This window comes from Ictidomys tridecemlineatus, chromosome 10 (assembly GCF_052094955.1).
Source record: "Ictidomys tridecemlineatus isolate mIctTri1 chromosome 10, mIctTri1.hap1, whole genome shotgun sequence".
NCBI lineage: Eukaryota > Metazoa > Chordata > Mammalia > Rodentia > Sciuridae > Ictidomys > Ictidomys tridecemlineatus.
In genome coordinates this window covers 40,103,764-40,121,194 of record NC_135486.1, presented here as the reverse complement: position 1 = coordinate 40,121,194, position 17,431 = coordinate 40,103,764, and the positions used below count along the sequence as shown (strand labels likewise).

Here is a 17,431-nt window from a genome sequence, read left to right as displayed (position 1 = left end):
TATCCTTCATATTCCATACCTTTATCCAGACCATGGAAACAATCAGATAAAATTAAGCACACAGAAGGAAGATTCAATACTAAGAGACATAATAAAAAAGGAAAAATTTCCTTGTCCCTCCATAGCTAGAAGCACAATGATTTTTATTAGGATTCTTATGTAATTTATACATATCTAAAAAGGAATAGCTTTTACAGACTACAACTGTGTTTTCCTTTGGAAAGCAGAGAGGTCAGTTAGAATTTAATATTTACTTCTCCATGTTTATGTTGATTTCCCTTTAAAATAGTTTGTCTTTTTCCATATACCCAATAACATTAGTAAAGTATGGTCATAGAGATAATAATTTCTGCTTCCAACATTGTATGCTTTATAAGTCAGATTTAATAGGTTTGATGAAAATTATGGGAGATCACTGGGTATGGTGGCGCACACCTGTAATCCTAGTGACTTGGGAGGTTGAAGTAGGAGGACTGTGAGTTCAAAGCCAGCCTCAGCATCTTATTGAGGCCCTAAGCAACTTATCGAGATGTTGTCTCAAAATAAAACATAAAAAGGGCTGGGGATGTGGTTCAGTGGTTAAGCACCTCTGAGTTCAATACCTGGTACCTAAATAAATAAATAAAGAGATCATTGTTTTCAGATTGAGCTCCTATTTTAGGCCAGACAGACTCCACCAGACTAGACTAAAATCAGAATGGAGTCATTCCTGCTAGCTGCCACATAATCGAACTTGACTTTAAAATGGGCTAGAGATGCACAGCAACCAATCAGGAGCTGGGTTCCCGCTGTTTTAACCCTGTAAAGTAACTATAGAGCTGGGTTCGGTGGCTCACACCTGTAATCCCAGCAGCTTAGGAGGCTGAGGCAGGGGGACAGCAAGTTCGAGGCTCACCTTAGCAACTTAGCGAGACCCTGTCTCAAAAAATAAAAAGGGCTGGTGGTGTGACCTAGTGGGTAAGCATCCCTGGGTTTGATCCCAGGTACCCCCCAAATGACCAATCCTCTTTTGTGCCTTTTTTCTCCTTTCTTCAGTCCTTTCACCTCCTCTGCTCAGTTGAGGGCCTTTCTAGATCTTCCGATAGGATGCTGCTTCATTCAATTAGACCCTTAAAATTTTCTTTTTTTTTTTTAAAAACAAATGTATTCTCCGTTAAAACAAATGTAAATCTTCTACAGCAACAAAGTGTTAATTCTTGAACTTATGATCAGACGGCTGAAGAAAAATTCTTGGCCAGACATGCAATAAGATGAAAGCAGAAGCTTACCTCGTAATGGGTCAATATCATTTGATTTAATAATGTTGAGACTGAATAAAATGCTCCAGTCATGATTCCTACATGAAGAAAAAATTATAAATGTATCATTTTCCAGTTCATGAAGTAACACAGAATACCAGGTAACAGCTGTGAAAATATAATGTATTTCCCACACTGTTGATGAAATAAAAAACTACTGCCATCCCCTTTCAAAATGTGGACTGATTAACTTAACACCTAAATTTACTAGAGAGAAGTGCTATGGTTTGGAAGTTTATCCCAAGTATGCTGGTATTGAGGTGATGAGATCTTTAAGAGGGAGGCCTAGAGCAAGGTGATTAGGTTAATTAAACCCTTGAAAGGGATTAATAATGGTAGAGAATTAGCTCTCACAAGACAAGGTTGTTAAAAAGTGAGTTGATCCTATCTCTTGGTCCCTTTCACATGTGGCCATTTCCCATTCTCCTCTCTCCCACATTGTGATGCAGTCAGGAAGCCCTCAGAACAAAAGGAATAACCTGCTCTTGGACTTTCAGCCTTCAAAACTATGAGTTTAATTAATATTTTTTCTTTACAAAGCACCCAACCTCAGGTATTTTGTTATAGCAACAGAAAATAGACTAATAGAATATGATAGCAAAATTCTGTCATAGCACTATTATTATTTAGATTCAGATATTCTGACCATAAATCATATCCCCACATACAACACTGTATATGGCAACCAATAAGCAATGGATCATTTACTTAGCATCTACAATGCACTATAGCCAATGAATGTTAAAAGATCTTACTTCAAAGATCTTACTCCTGTATCAAAATATTTACAAGGCAATTTGCAAATCAACATTAATGAAAGAATACTTAAAAAGAGACATATAAAAAGAGCTGGTTATCAGGAATCATATGAGTAGGTATAAACCCTAGTATATCTTAATGTATTATATGAATTTTTGTAAGCTGAGATTTTAATGTTACTGAGGTTTAAGCTTATTATTTCTCCATATATATTATTAAATATTTCAGGAATATAAAGAATATAGAAATTCTATAGCAAATATCCTTATTTAAGACCTAGTTTTGTTGAACATTAACATTTCATCATCTGTACTTCAGATTCATTTTTAGACTTTCCACAATCCTATCTCTCATCTTTTGAGAAAGATAAGAGAACAAAGGAGTAGTATCTGCTATAAAAATAACTCCTATGAACCAATCAGAAAAAAACAATCCCTGGGCTGGGGATGTGGCTCAAGCGGTAGCAAGCTCACCTGGCATGTGCAGGGTGCTGGGTTCGATCCTCAGCATCACATAAAAATAAAACAAAAATAAAATAAAGATGTTGTGTCCTCCGAAAACTAAAAAATAAATATTAAAAAATTCTCTCTCTTTAAAAAAAAAAGAAAAAGAAAAAAACAATCTCAAGAAAACCAGATGGCATTATGTATGTGTATGTTATTGTATGTGATGCTCAACCTTGATCGAGATAATCAGTTATCTCAGGACAATTGATGAAATAATTTCTGTCAAACATCAAGTTTTTATATATGAATAATGTGCTAGTCATTAATTATTTGCAAATATTCTCGTTTTATTTATTCCAAGAGTGGCCACGTGACTTAAAATATGAGCAAAAGTAACACTCTGTCTTCCACCCAACTAGCTGTGGAAGCAGGCAGAGAAATGTCAGACTGAATCTGAGTCACTTTCATGAGCAAAACCTTGCTGCTAATTCACACTGAACATGGAGCATGCCAAGGAATAAACTTTAATTTGACAGGCCACTAAATATTTTCTGCAAGGGTTTCATTGAGGTAATATAACTTAGCTTCCATCAAGATAGGAGTAGACCATGGGACTCTCTGTTCTTCCAGTGATCTAACCATCTATCTGTTGCTATTCATGACATCTAAATTACCATAGCTTTATAAATCTTGGTAGCTAAGAATGAGTCCCTCATCTTGTTCTTTGCTAAAATTATCTTTAATAATTTTAAAATTATCTTTTGTTGTTCTTGATCCTTACTTCTCTCATAGGAATTTTAGAATAAGTTACGTTCTATTATAATCCCTATTTAAATAAGATTTCAGGATAAAGCCTAAAGCTGGTCTTAAAACCTGTTAGCAAAACAAAAACACCTGGGTAACTGGTCTTTGTTACTCAGCTTCCCATTGAGTCCAAGGTTGCCCCTTGGCCAGACTGGATTTGCCTGGGAAAGCAGAGGATAAAATGAGGTCTATGCTCAGGGCTGAGTGTATTCTACTACACTGCACCCAAGGGTGATCTTATCTATTCCAGATCTGAATAAGGATAGCAAGTGTTTAGACAAAGACTTCCGATTAGAACAAATAAATAAATTTACAAAGTAGGTATCTTATCTAAGGGATGCTTCTTACTGATTTTTAAATGGAATGGTACGAAGGTTCTGCCTTTAGTGTGATGTCTGCTGTTGGGGTTTGTAGATAAACCTGATATATCCGGTTCAGAAAGTTCATTTTTATTCACAGTTTGCTACAAGTCTTTGATCAATGAGTAATTAATTTTATCACATGCTTTCACTCAGCAATTGGGTTAATTTTTATTGTGGTAAATTATATGAATATATTATAAGAATACTAATAGCAAGGGATGCTATGTCACCTGAATCTAGAGTATGGTATATCTGTGTTTCATGTAACAGAGGGCAATATTTGGGATAGTAATAAAGCATACCTCAAAAATGCTTTCCTTAGTTCATTTGGGTGCCGAGTATATATACAATTCTAAAAATTTCTCCTAGAAGTGCTATTCCTTATCCAGACTATTCCATGTGCAAGACTGCTCCAATCTTATGTGTAGAATACAAGGCGTGGAGGTGACAAGTATTCATCCAAAAGATGTGACCTGATCTTCACTCAACATTATGATCCTTAACTTGTATCTGTTTAGTGGGCGAAGAAATTTCTCCAACTGTGATTGAGACGTTGCGCTCCTCACAGTATTTCCTAACTCTTTGCTCCTTATATTCCTTCAATAGAGTAAACTCAAATTAGCTTCCCAAGCAGTCTCTGTGTCTGGCCCTTTCATCAATACAGTGATCCTGCATCGTAAACTGGCGTCATTATCAATTTGAGTTCTCTCTGTACATAAAGGTATATTCCTCCATTTAGGTCTTCTTTTATGCCTTGCAATGTTTTATAATTTTCTTTATAAAGTTCTTTTGGTTATTTATTTCAAGATATATTTTTGTTGCTAATATAAAGAGAAATGCAATGAATGTTTTCGAATCGTCAGTTATCTATCTAGTAATCTCAATGATTCATTAGCTTAATAGTTGTCTCTAGGTTCTTCTGCATTATTTTAATGGATGAGGGATCAGCAAATTTTCTGTAAAGGAATAGATTTGTAAATATTTTTAACTTTGCAGGCCATGTTGTCTCTGATGCAACTACTCAACTAGCTCTTGGAACCCAGAAATAGCTAAAGACACTGTGCAATAACTGTTTTTATAAAAACAGGCAACAGATAGAATTGGCTCAGGGCCATTGTTTTCTGACTGCTGATCTACATAATCATGTTACCTACAAACAATAACTTCTTTATTTCTGTTTCTTATATTGTTTTTTTCTTTTTCCTATGTTTCTGAGACAGCCAGGACTCCCAGTTGGATGCTGAATAGAAAGTGACAGTAGGTATTTTATCTAAGGGATTCTTCTTATTGATTCTTAAATAGAATGGTTCTAAGGTTTTGCCTTTAATATGATGTGTGCTGTTGGGGTTTTGCAGACAAACCTGATATATCCGGTTCAGAAAGTTCATTTGTATTCACAGTTTGCTACAAGTCTTTGATCAATGGGTAATTAATTTTATCACATGCTTTCACTCAGCAATTGGGTTAATTTTTCTCTTTGATCCATTACTGTGGTAAATTATATGAATATATTATAAGACTACTAAAACATTTCTCATTCCTGAGATAAGCCAAATGTGGTCGGGATGTATTATTATTTTTATAAATTAGTTTCCTAGTATTTTAGTTGGTTTTTTTTACTATCTACATTCATAAGTGAAATTAACTAATAATTTCCCCCTTATACAATCCTTATCTGATTTTGATTATAAAGGTTACAATAGCCTTACAAGTTGAAGATGATAACAGTAATTGCCTTTGGGAGGGAAAGTGGGTGACCCAGGAAAAGAGATGGGGGACACTAACTTTCCATTGTGCACCCATGGTACCTTATGAATTTGATACTATATGCATGTATTATCTGTTTGTATGAATAAATAAAACTTAAAATTAAGAAAAAAGAAATCAAGTCTTCTTTCCATCTCAAAAATAATTACTTGAAGAATTAAATACATATGAAAGCCCTTTATACGTTTTTTTAAAAGATTCTTTTAGTTGTCGATAGACCTTTATTTATTTATATGTAGTGCTGAGAATGGAATCCAGTGCCTCATACATGCCAGGCAAGTGCACTGCCACTAAGACAAAACCCCAGCCCCACACCTTTACAGATTTTAAACATAATTTTTTAAAAATATTTTTTTAGTTGCCAATGGATCTTTTATTTTTTATTTATTTGTTTATTTGTATGCAGTACTGAGGACGGAGCCCAGGACCTCACACATGTCCGGCAAGAGCTCTACCACTGAGCCACAACTCTGGCTCCCTTAAACATAATTTTAATAACCACTTGTGTACAATCAAGTTAACTACCAAGTGATATGATCCTAAAGAGATCAAAACTCCACAGAAGTCAGAGTACTCAGAGAGGGTACCATCTCAGGCCCTGGCTCACACCATTTCCTTTTCCCCTTTGTCTGCGCAATGAACTCTATCCCCATGTTCTTCACATGCCCTCCCTGCCACCCACAGCCCTTCCTTCATTCACCCTTTCCTAACCAGGAAGGCCTGTAGCATGCACTCACAACGCAACCTCTCATATTACTATTATTTTTTTAATAAATCCCTCCTACATTGTTGTTTACTTTTCAGGTGTTTAAATTATCTTCCCCACTTGGGAGATAACAATAAATGGTCATGACAACTAATGATAAATTACTTATGGGCAGAAATTATACCATGCTTCATTCTAGCCCACAAAGCATTTAGAGCACTGTTATATATTTAGTTGGTATTTATAGCTTTTGATGAAATAAATTACAAATGAATAACAACATGAACAATAAGTGAAGTACACATTAAGGTAGGTGTTGTAGGAACACATTTCAGGTAAAGGAAATAATGGCACAAAATGAAGAGACTGGAATGAAGAGTGTACGTACATGTGGAGAAATTCTGTGTGTATGTCTGTATTGGAGTTGGTCTTAAGTTTGTCTGAAAAGCAAATTTTGTATTGGAAAACATACAAATTTGTATTGAAAAAGTTCTCTTTTTTTTTTAAAGAGAGAGTGATGGAGAGAGAGAGACAGACAGACAGACAGAGAGAATTTTTTCAATATTTATTTTTTAGTTATTAGCGGACACAACATCGTTGTTTGTATGTGGTGCTGAGGATCGAACCCGGGCTGCACGCACGCCAGACGAGCACGCTATCGCTTGAGCCACATCCCCAGCCCTGAAAAAGTTCTCTTAAATGACAGCTTTAAGAAATAAATTTGCTCTAATATTATTGAGCCACTGTATTTCTCTACCTCCTTTTTTAAAATTTTAGGTTTAACTACAAAGGGAGGTTTCCTGTAAAATTAAGGAAAGGAATTATGACATGCTAAAGTATTTAAAGATGAGATGATATGACACTTCTGAAATTCCCTTTTAACATATTCTAGGAAGCCAGGTGTGGTGCACACGCCTGTAATCCCGGCAGCTCAGGAGCTGAGGCAGGAAGATCACAAGGTCACAGCGAACCTCAGCAACTTAGCAAATTTCTAAGCAACTCAGTGAGACACCATCTCAAAATATATATATATATATATATGTATATATATATATATAAAATTCTAGGAAAAAATAGAGGAAGTATATAAATTAAGAATGACAAAATGTTGGTAACTGTTGAAGCTGGGTGACAGCCTACATAGTGACGGGTACATGGAGTTCTTTAGATTAAATATCTCACTCTTTCATGATTAGCAATTTCCACTAAAAACTGAGGAACTAATCCTGTTGAAAGGGTGAGAGTTCAAATCAGGCCACAAAAAAAAAAGAAGTAGCAAGTAACTTCCGAAGGCAAGAAAAACACAAATCAGGGAGTGTTAGTATACAATGTGGATAGTGTTCATGTAAGAAACAAACAAAAAACCAAACTGTCAGAAAACCCTGAAAAGAACCAGTGTTGGTATCTGCAGTCAAAGCTACAGTGTATAGGATAAGTAACTGTCAGCTAACTTGAAAATTTTAGAAGAACCAGAATTTTAATTGAACCCCAGGTTCTTAACCACTGAGCCCCAGCTCTTTTTTATATTTTATTTAGAGACAGGGTCTCACTGAGTTGCTAAGTGCCTTGCTAATCTGCTAAGACTGGCTTTGAACTCACGATCCTCCTGCCTCAGCCTCCTAAGTTGCCACTGCGCCCAGCCAGAATTGTTTTTAAGTTAGAACTGTAATATGATTTCTTAATGTCTAGTTTTGACAGAACAGTTAAAAATAAGTGCCAGTTTGCACAGGGTGTAAGAAAGGAGCCACTGACAGCACTTCCCACATGCTTATTGCATGTGGTCATAATGACAGTTCATCAATGACCTGCACTCTAGGAGAACTCACAAGAAAACAACACTTCTCTCTTTGAGATCTATTTATTTTGAAATCATGTAAAATGATCCACCATGGATTCTTTTGCTTCCAGTTTATCATTTAAGTCCGTGATTATGCTATGGAGTTCACTAACCAATTTCATTAAGGTTAAACCACCAGGTTAAATAAAAAGAATCCACAGTGCTCAAAGGTTTACACAGACATCATAGAAAATACAAGAAAGCCACTTACCATAACTGATCAACAGAAGGACAAAAGGAATATTTTTAAACAGGTTTCTTATCGATTTCTTGTAAGAGTACTCTTCAGGGGGACTGTCTTGAATTGCTGCCTGAGCCTGACTTGGTGGGTATGGAGGTTTTTCTTTGAATGCTGGGAATGAACATGAGAAGGATTATATGTAATTAACATAAGTGTAATAAATTGCCCGGGTAAAAATACATAATTATTTATATCTCTCTTAGTGAGCAGACAGAATCAGTTTAAGGAAGTAGTGAATGTCTTTTATGGTGAGGTTTTTCATTTTCAGTGACTTCTAAGTGCAAAACAGTTTGGTATTATCGTCTCAGCCCTCTGAAACTGACTAAAACTCAAGAGATTTGGCCAGTTCACTTATCTGAGCTACAAAACCATCATTAATATGTCACCATCTTGCCTACTAATTATTTCATTTTAGTTGATCAACATTAATTTTTACTATATCAAGGACTCTATTTTTAAATTTAGTTCAATTTGTAATTAGAGGTAAGCCTCGGGTATGAACAAGATGATAAACTACTGAACATTGAGAGGACTGTCTTGAGTTAGTAACTATTCCTTCTGCAATTTGATGCAGAGTTCATCATCTGATTCAAGGACACATCTGGAACTGAGGAAGTCCAGGTGGTTTCATGGGAGCAGGCTGTATTTCTTGCTCACTTACTTGAGTGGCACATGGAAAATCTAGGGGTAGAAATAACAGACAGGAAAGTGTGGCATATGGTGTCTGATGCTCTACAGTTTAAGTACTGTTTCTAGTTAGAGATCTCACAGCATTCTTAGCCAGACATCTAAAGACTTCCTTTGGCTAGGCAGGGAAGGATCTACCAATTTCCCACAATAGATGGCTAGGGAGAGATTTCTATAGGGTTAGTGGTATGGTGTGGATAAGTGTCCTTTAAAGGTTCATGTGTTAAAGGTTTGGTCCCTGGGGAAGCTAAAGATTCTCCAAGTGGAACCTTTCAGAAATGGGGCCTGGTGGGGGGCCTTTAAGTTACCAGGGGCATGCCCTGGAAGGGGATGGTGGGACCCCAACCCTTTTCTCTCTCTTTCGTTTCTTGACTCATGTGAGCCATCTGCTCCATCACGCTCTCTGTGCCATGGCCACTCAGCAAGCCCATCAAAGGCCTAAAGCCCAATCATGGACTAGAACCTCCAAAACTATGAGTTAAAATAATCTTTTTCTTTTTATAAGTTAATTACCTGAAGTATTTTGTTATAGAGATAGAAAACTAACAGGCTATCTAGAAGTCATGACTAAGTGACAAAAGAGTTAATCTGCATTTTAAAATTTGGCATGTCAGAAATTAAAATCTACTCTTTTTAGTCCCTCAAAATTTTAAGCTATTCACTAAAAAAAAATTTAACTACAACAGAAGGAAAAGTCTGTATCATTAAATCTAAGATGCTTGCACTCAGTGACCTTGCCAGGTTATCACACAACCTTGTCTCCATTACCACAAATGTTAGACATCATTGATCAGTAAAGGCACCTTTACTTCAGAGATTTCATGAAAACATACACCTTAGCATTTAATCAAATAGAGTAAATTCAAAGAGAAAAAAGAAGGTAAGTTGATTCAGAAAAAAAGTAACATTTCTGGAAGATTACAATTTCTGCTTTTCTTTTTTCCCCCTCTTTAGTGAAATTTTCTAAATTTCTGCTTTTCTTTCTCTTTCTCCCTCCCTCGTGTTCTTTTGTGACAATTTCTTTCTTCCAACAAGGGAGACCTATTCTAAGTGGGTTAGAACTGATGAACCTGTCAACTGAAACCATTTTAAAACAATACATATTTTGAGATTCTATCCAAGTTCAATAATGAGAACCTCCATGATAAAATCTATAGTAAACAAAAAAACTCCCCAAATGCTATCAGTATAGCCATCTGGGTTTGAGAATCACTGAGAAAGGAAAAAATATCCCTTATAACTTCTGCAAAATACTGCAATTCTCCAATTCTCCTTTTTGCTGCTAAAAAACAAAAAAAAAAAATAAGTTTTTTTTGCTGGTCAAAACATTAATTATGATATAATCAAAATGTATCAAACTGAAATATCTATTTTTTACAGATATCACAACTAATTCAAGAAGAGATATAGCACATAAATATTTACTACTTAATATCCTTACTTGGAAAGACTAGGAGATTAAAATGTTTAAGTTGTTGCAATTCTTCTTCCTCCTTTTACCCTATCCGATCCTTGATCTGTTAGGATGTTTGGCATCTTTTCCGGAAAGTCTTTTTGTGTCTTAGTTAGATAGGAGATATCTGTTTATTAACAATGTTAGTACAGAATACTCACAGTTGTAAAAATTTAAGACTGTAAAACTTTGCTTACAAGGTAGCAGGTTATTTAATGTGTTTTAAGTCTATTACTTAGGTTTTTATTCACTATGATAAAAAGAAGTCTAAATGTTCCAAATCTGAAGTTAAATTTCACGAAGAGGTGATTACAATTTTTCACCAGTCTTTAACTCCACTAGATTTATTTTCTGAATATAAGTGTTATCATTTAGTTCAGATAAACTCTCTCTTAGCAAAATCTAGTCTGTATTTAAAAACTATACCCTATAGTAAAGTCAGACTTAAGATTACATGAAAAAAAAGGTGAACAAAAAGCCAAGGGTGTATGACCTTGTTTACATTGAATTGCTATTTTCTTTCTTTCTTTTCTTTTTTCTGCAATGCTGGGGATTGAACATAGGACCTAATGTATGCTGGGAAAGCTCTCTGTCACTAAGCTACATCCCCAGCCCTCAGTTTCTGCTTTCTCCTTCATAAAACAGAATTAACAATAATAAGCTCTAAAGGATCACATGATATGACATATCTAAAAGAATTTTGCAATTATTAAAATATAAAATATATTGTCCTTTTAGAAACATTATTTTACAAAATCAGAGCCTTTGCCTTAGTGGCTTGAAATTCTTACAGCCTAAATAAAATGTATTTGTTAAAAGTTTATAGCTTACATATGGATATCTTTTTAAAAATTATTATAATTATTATAATAATTATTATTATTTTAGTTGTAGATGGACATGATACCTTTATTTATTTATTTTTATGTGGTACTGAGGATTGAACCCAGTGCCTTACACATGCCGGGCAAGCACTCTACCACTGAGCTACAAGCCTAGTCCAAGCATATCTTTAATAGAAAAATCAAAAGTAAGAGCTGGGGATATAGCTCAGTTGGTAGAGTGCTTGTCTACATGCAGAAGGCCCTGGGTTCAATCCCCACTACCATCAAAAAAAAAAAAAAAAAAAAAGAAAATCACAAGTAAAATGCCTACATGCTACATACACTTGTGTTTAAATACATTAGTATTAAATGTTTTTATTAGCATTACTTTTGGTTTCTGTCATCCACTTACATTAATGAATCAGGAAAATATTTTAATTGACATATTTGGGCTAAATGGCAAATTTATTGCTCTACAGACTTTAAATACAACAATATTACCACTTATACAAGAGGAATTTAAATTAAAAATAAAATGAGGTAAAGTAAAATTAAAATGATCTATTTTGAATATAACATTTTATATATGGATTTACTACCTAGGCTTAAACCTGACTTTGTGAACTTGGGCGACTTAAAGTTATATCAAGTTACATGACCCAGTTTCCTCATCTGTATGTAAAATGGGAGTGATGGTAACAGGACCTTCCTCAAAGGGATGATTAGCACACATCAGCAACCAAATGTGAGAGGCTACAGTGGGGTTCTTCCAGCATGAAATTCAGTGGAAATGCTGGATGAACTACATTCACACATATGCTCCACGAGGGAGGGGAATAGGGTTCTATGGCCTGAACTTTCAAGACAGTATTTTAGGAAGACTGCTGAATACCAATTCAGTACACCATGTTGGCTGGATTTTCAAAATAATCATGAGTAGAATTCAGAGGGAAGGAGGGTCATATCTTAGTAATTCAGGAGCCTTGAGCAAAAATTTGGACACGAGGAAAACAAAACAGAGTAATATGCCGATAGTTGTACCTATTATGATTGTTCTTCCTTAGATAAAAATCTTATTTATGCACACATATCATATATATAATAATTTCATATTTTTGGATATCTGATATGTAGTTTACTACGCTCTTCCAAATAGAAAACTAACTGAAAATGATATAAAAAGGAAAACTGGAATTTATGTTCTTTTACACAAGCCCCTCAATGGAATGAGAATTTTATGCCTTAAAAATCTCTATTACTAATGAAACATGTAAAAACAATATTTCCTATCCCAACTAGCAAATCAAATATGGCTACCAGATAAAGCAAATTTAGGGGCTAGGGTTGTGGCTCAGTGATAGAGTGATTGCCTAGCCTGCGTGAGGCACTGGGTTCGATTCTCAGCACCACATACAAATAAATAAAATAAAGGTCCATCAACAACTAAAAAATATTTTTTAAAAAAGCAAATTTAAGAGAGTTTTTACTTCTAAAATGTTTTAAAAACCATGTTAAGTGCTAAAATAGTACAGGGATAATTTGTCTTTTTTTCAATAATTAGCACACTGCAAATATGCCACTCTCTGATTAACTGAAAATATAAAAACCAACCTCAAGCAGATCGGACATGTCAGAATACTTATTATGCTACCAAGAGAACACTTTGTTCATCATCTTAAAAAAAGAAATTAAGCATGTGGGCTGAGCTTCCTATACCTGGATCCTGCAGTTCATCTACCAAGACAGTCTCTATTGGAACACTCTAGAGTCTTCAGCACACATTTCTCTGAAAACTGAGGATTTCACATCTGGAGATCATAAAATATGAATTTTTCATTACTATTAAGGGTATGCTATAAGTTAATATATAGATCTAAAACTTCTGCCTATAATTATATTTAATTATACATTTCAATGATGAAAAGGGGGCTTTTCAACTTTATAGTTCTTTTCTTCCCCAATTCCATTTAAGGTATAGAGTGCCAAGGGGCATTATTATAGTTATGTTAACAGCTCTATTACTTACATATACCTCACTACCTTTTTTCCCTGAAATTAAAATTGTTTCCCATTAAAAATAAACTTTAAAAAGCAGACCTTCCCAAAGCTTCTTCCAAACTGGTGATGGCTGCTTGCAGCTGACTTTTGACTGACTGCTTCAAGAGACAGGCCCAGACGAGAGGACTCAGTGACGAATGGTGGCAGCCGTGCTTTGCTGGAGTGGCCTAACAAGCAGATAGTTGCCACAGTTTGAAATTCTGTTGAACGGCTTGCTGCTGCCCAGGATCATCCACTGGTCAACATTTTAGATCCAGTTAATTTTAAAATTGGGGATCCTTGGGAGGACTTATCTTAAAAGAAAGATGGTAGCCTACTTGACTCATTTCATGACAAAAACTTGTTCCTGGCTAGGTAGGCATAAGATGCGGACCATGTAGACAAATATGGGAAGGAAGCAAGTAATATATTTGAAATTATCAGAAAGAAAAGTTAGTAGGGAGATAAATGAGATGGATTAGTCGTCAAACCTTTTACGATAGTAAAATACCATGTAGTGGACCCAGGGTTGTACCATCATTATCTGAGCATAGTACACGTTTAGAATAAAACGAGCAAATGGCATTTGTGATAGTATCAACAAAAATTTTCAGGGTTAGTTATTCTCATCTCTTTGTCATGCATTTATCTAATCTTTAAAGAAAATAATTCACTTACCAATTGCTGTTAAAATAAATAAAAGTGTGGCGACACCTGATGTTCCATAAAACATGATGCTTATATTATGAGCCAGGAGAACTGTGTCATTCTGTGTGTTGGGCACTAAAACAGGTGGTAGCAAAAAGCCAACTGCGGTTCCAAGCTGTAAAATGAATAGTCCTGTTAACAGCTCATATCATTAGAGAAAAAGGTAAATACTGCCATTTAACAGAACATACAGAAGAGCTAATATTTATAAAGGTATACTATAAATTCTAAAACTATGTTCTAATGTCCTTGTATTATTGTTAAAGGAAAATTTCCAACAAATCTCTTTCCTATTCAAAAAAACATATAATGAGTTTCTACTCTGAGTGATTCTGCTATAAAGTAATGTAAAATATAGTCCTTACACTTTTATGCTTACAATCATGAAGGGGAGTAAGAATATGTATAAACAGGATTAAGAAAAAGAACCCACAGAATGAGAAAGAATCAAGAGACTAGCATCCAAAATAAAGAACTCTTAACAACTAAAGAACAAAAAGACAAATGTTCTAGTTTTAAAATAAGCAAAGGACTTGAATAGAGATTTTCCTAAATATATGCAAATGGCCAATAGGCATATTAAAAAATGCCTATATCGTTAATCTTTAGGGACAAGCAAATCGAAACCACAATGAGATTCCACATCACACCCCTAGAAGGGCTATAACAATAAAATAACAAGGGTTGGCAAGAATATGGAGAAATTAAAACCCTCCTATACTGCTGGTGGAAGTATAGTATAAAAGTATAAGTATAAAATGATACAGCCATTGTGGATAAAATTACTCTATGAAACAGCAATCTATGCCTAGGTATATACCCCCAAAACTGAAAATAGGTATTCAAATAAAAAATTATATATAAATGTTCATAGTAGTCATAATTCACAATATCCAAAATATGGCAATAACTGAAATGTTTATCAGTGAGTGAGTAGATAAACAAACTGTGGTATATGCAATATTATTCAGTTACAAAAAGAAATGATGTACTGATACAGTGCTATAACATGCATTAACTTTGAATACTTGATAAGCGAAAGAAGTCAGATACAAATGGGGCCATATATTGTATAATTCTGTTTGTATGAAACATTCAGACTAGGTAAATACATATGGAGAGAAAGCAGTTTAGTAATTACTAGGGATTAGAAGGAAGGAGGGAGGGGAGTGACTACTTCGTGGTATTGGACATTGGGAAGGGCCCAAGAAATGTTTCAAGGCTGAGGTAGGAAGAATAACGTTTAACAAATATTTCACTTGCTTCTTTCCAAAAAGCCGAATAGAGACAATCAAAAAGATATTCTAACAGATTGTGGTAATATAGTACCGTGATGGAGAATTAGAGAGTTCTAAGACTGGAGAGACTGTGTAATTTATTACCCAAATCAGAACACTGTTCAGAGTAAAACAAACTTCAATAGCAATTATACCAAGCAACAGAGGTACACCCAGACTAAGCCAGGTAAACTGAGACATGTGCTCATTCTAGGTAGTAGAATATTTTGTAGGAGCACCTTGTACAGACTTGGGCTTAAGAAAAGTTTTTGGAGAAACAAAGGGCTGAAAGAAGTTGGAGCTAGACAAATGAACAAGAAGTAGTGTTCTAAAGTGCATTATGTACAAAGGCCAGGAAGGGGACAACATGACCTTGTAAGAAATTGTCAGTATGCAAGGTCTGGCTCAAAGCAGAGAAAGACTGTGTATGCGGAAAAGGGGAGGGGGGCATGGAGTGAGATAAAGAGCTGGTAGGAGGCAGATCCAAAAAATCTTGCAAGTCACATTAGAGGGGGTCTTGTTTTATCTTAAGGACAATGGAAGTCACTGCAGGGGCCAAGGGAGTGCTCTGAAGAGATCGGCACATTAGGGAGCAGGAAGACTGTGAAGAACAGAGGGAAGGCAGCAAGGGCTGCAGATAAGGAGATCAGTTAGTATGGTCTAGGTAAGCACCATGGGTGGCCAAACTAAGCAATAGAGGTGAAAAGAAATGAACCACAAGATAATTTTGAGTGGTGGGTTCCAAAGAGATATGGCAATACTCCAGTGGCAATGAGTCTGAAGTTCCTTCATGCACTCATCATATTTTCAGGGAGAGCCTACAACAAGCCAGGTGCTATAATAAATACAGTAATGATAATAATATAGTAGTGTAGTGATAGAGCTGTGTGTATTCACACCATATAGCTTGTCATGAAATCTACATTATAGTCAAGGGGAAAGGAGATGGATAATAGACAACAATGAACATGTATGTATATAAATACATAAATAATAAATATGAGAGTGATAAATGTAATATGAAGAATTACAATATAATGATATATAAAATTGACTGAGCAACTCTAAATGGGATTGAGAAATGCCACTGGATATTTAGAATGAATTTTAACAGAGAGCTGAGTGACACTAAGAATATAATCACATGATCCTAAAATGAAGAACATTCCAGGCAAAGGGAATGCTTCTACAAAGACCCTTAACCAAGTACAAGCTTAGTGCCGTTTAAGGAACCAAAGAAGACATATATATAAGTTGGTGGGTTTTTTGTTGTTGTTGTTTTTAGTTTCTGTCATTTAGAGCAGAGTTTACATTTTATGTACTATGGGAAATCATTGGCAAGTTCAAAGCAGGGCAACGACATAATTTGATCTATGTTTTAAAAGGGTCTTCTAGTTAGAGACTTGCAGTACAGATGCAGAAATTAAAAGCTAGGAATTCAAGAACTAGACAGACTTGAGTGTGGTCACACACCACTAACTAGCTATGTGACCATTACAAAATAATTTCATTACTTCAAGTCTCAGTTTCTATCACCTATCAAATGAGGAGACTAACAGTTCCAATCTTATAGTATTAAATTAAATGACATAATGCATGTGAAACACTTAGTGTGTTGCCAGCCTCTTAGTGAGTGCTCAACAATGCTGAGTATGAATGGACATTCCATAAACTAGGCTGAAAGTGCATACTTGGGAATAATGAGCAACGGTACAACTATTGGAGCCAAGGAAGGAATGAGAACACAAGGAGAGTAGGAAGATGATCCACAAGTGTGTGGTTAAAAGGAAGACTGCCTATAAGTAAATGGAGTTGATATGTTTATCATGCTCAATGAAGAATTAATCTTGAATATAATTTTTAAATGTAAAATACTTTAAGAAAACAGCTCCCATTGAATATGCAGAAGCAACCAAGTGAAGTGTCAGTCATAAATTATTTTGAATACAAATATATTTCAAGCTACTCTTTCTTCTGCACTTGTAGAAAAAGGAAATAAAGCAACCAGCATGTAGAGTCAGTCTTTGTGTATTTTAAATAAATATTCCTGTGATCTTGAAACAAGTGTGAGATTTGAAGTGAGAAAGTAACATTCTTGTGTTACATAGTTACATATGGCAATATAAGTATAGAGATGTGGAGGTTTTGGTGTACCAGTTTTTAACTAGATATTCTCAAGCTGAATGAACACTCGATATAGTTTACATAAAGTATCATAGGATCCC

At 35.1% G+C, this 17,431-nt stretch overlaps 1 protein-coding gene across 3 annotated transcripts in view; it reads right to left on the bottom strand.

The window, feature by feature from the left end:
• Positions 1–17,431, bottom strand: part of Flvcr1 (FLVCR choline and heme transporter 1) — a 34,677-nt gene that overhangs the window by 15,574 nt on the left and 1,672 nt on the right. The window contains exons 2-5 of one of the 3 annotated variants that reach the window (XR_005730397.2): positions 13,900–14,044; positions 13,282–13,409; positions 8,191–8,331; positions 1,269–1,336 (exon numbers count right to left, since the gene is read on the bottom strand). Coding sequence is in view for 1 of the 3 variants with exons in the window: in XM_005329420.5 (XP_005329477.2) it covers positions 1,269–1,336; positions 8,191–8,331; positions 13,900–14,044 (354 nt within the window). In the remaining 2 variants the exon portion in view is untranslated. Of the gene's footprint in view, positions 1–1,268; positions 1,337–8,190; positions 8,332–12,900; positions 12,993–13,281; positions 13,410–13,899; positions 14,045–17,431 lie in introns of those variants that run through there. The other 2 variants (XR_013426543.1, XM_005329420.5) reach the window with 2 other exon arrangements.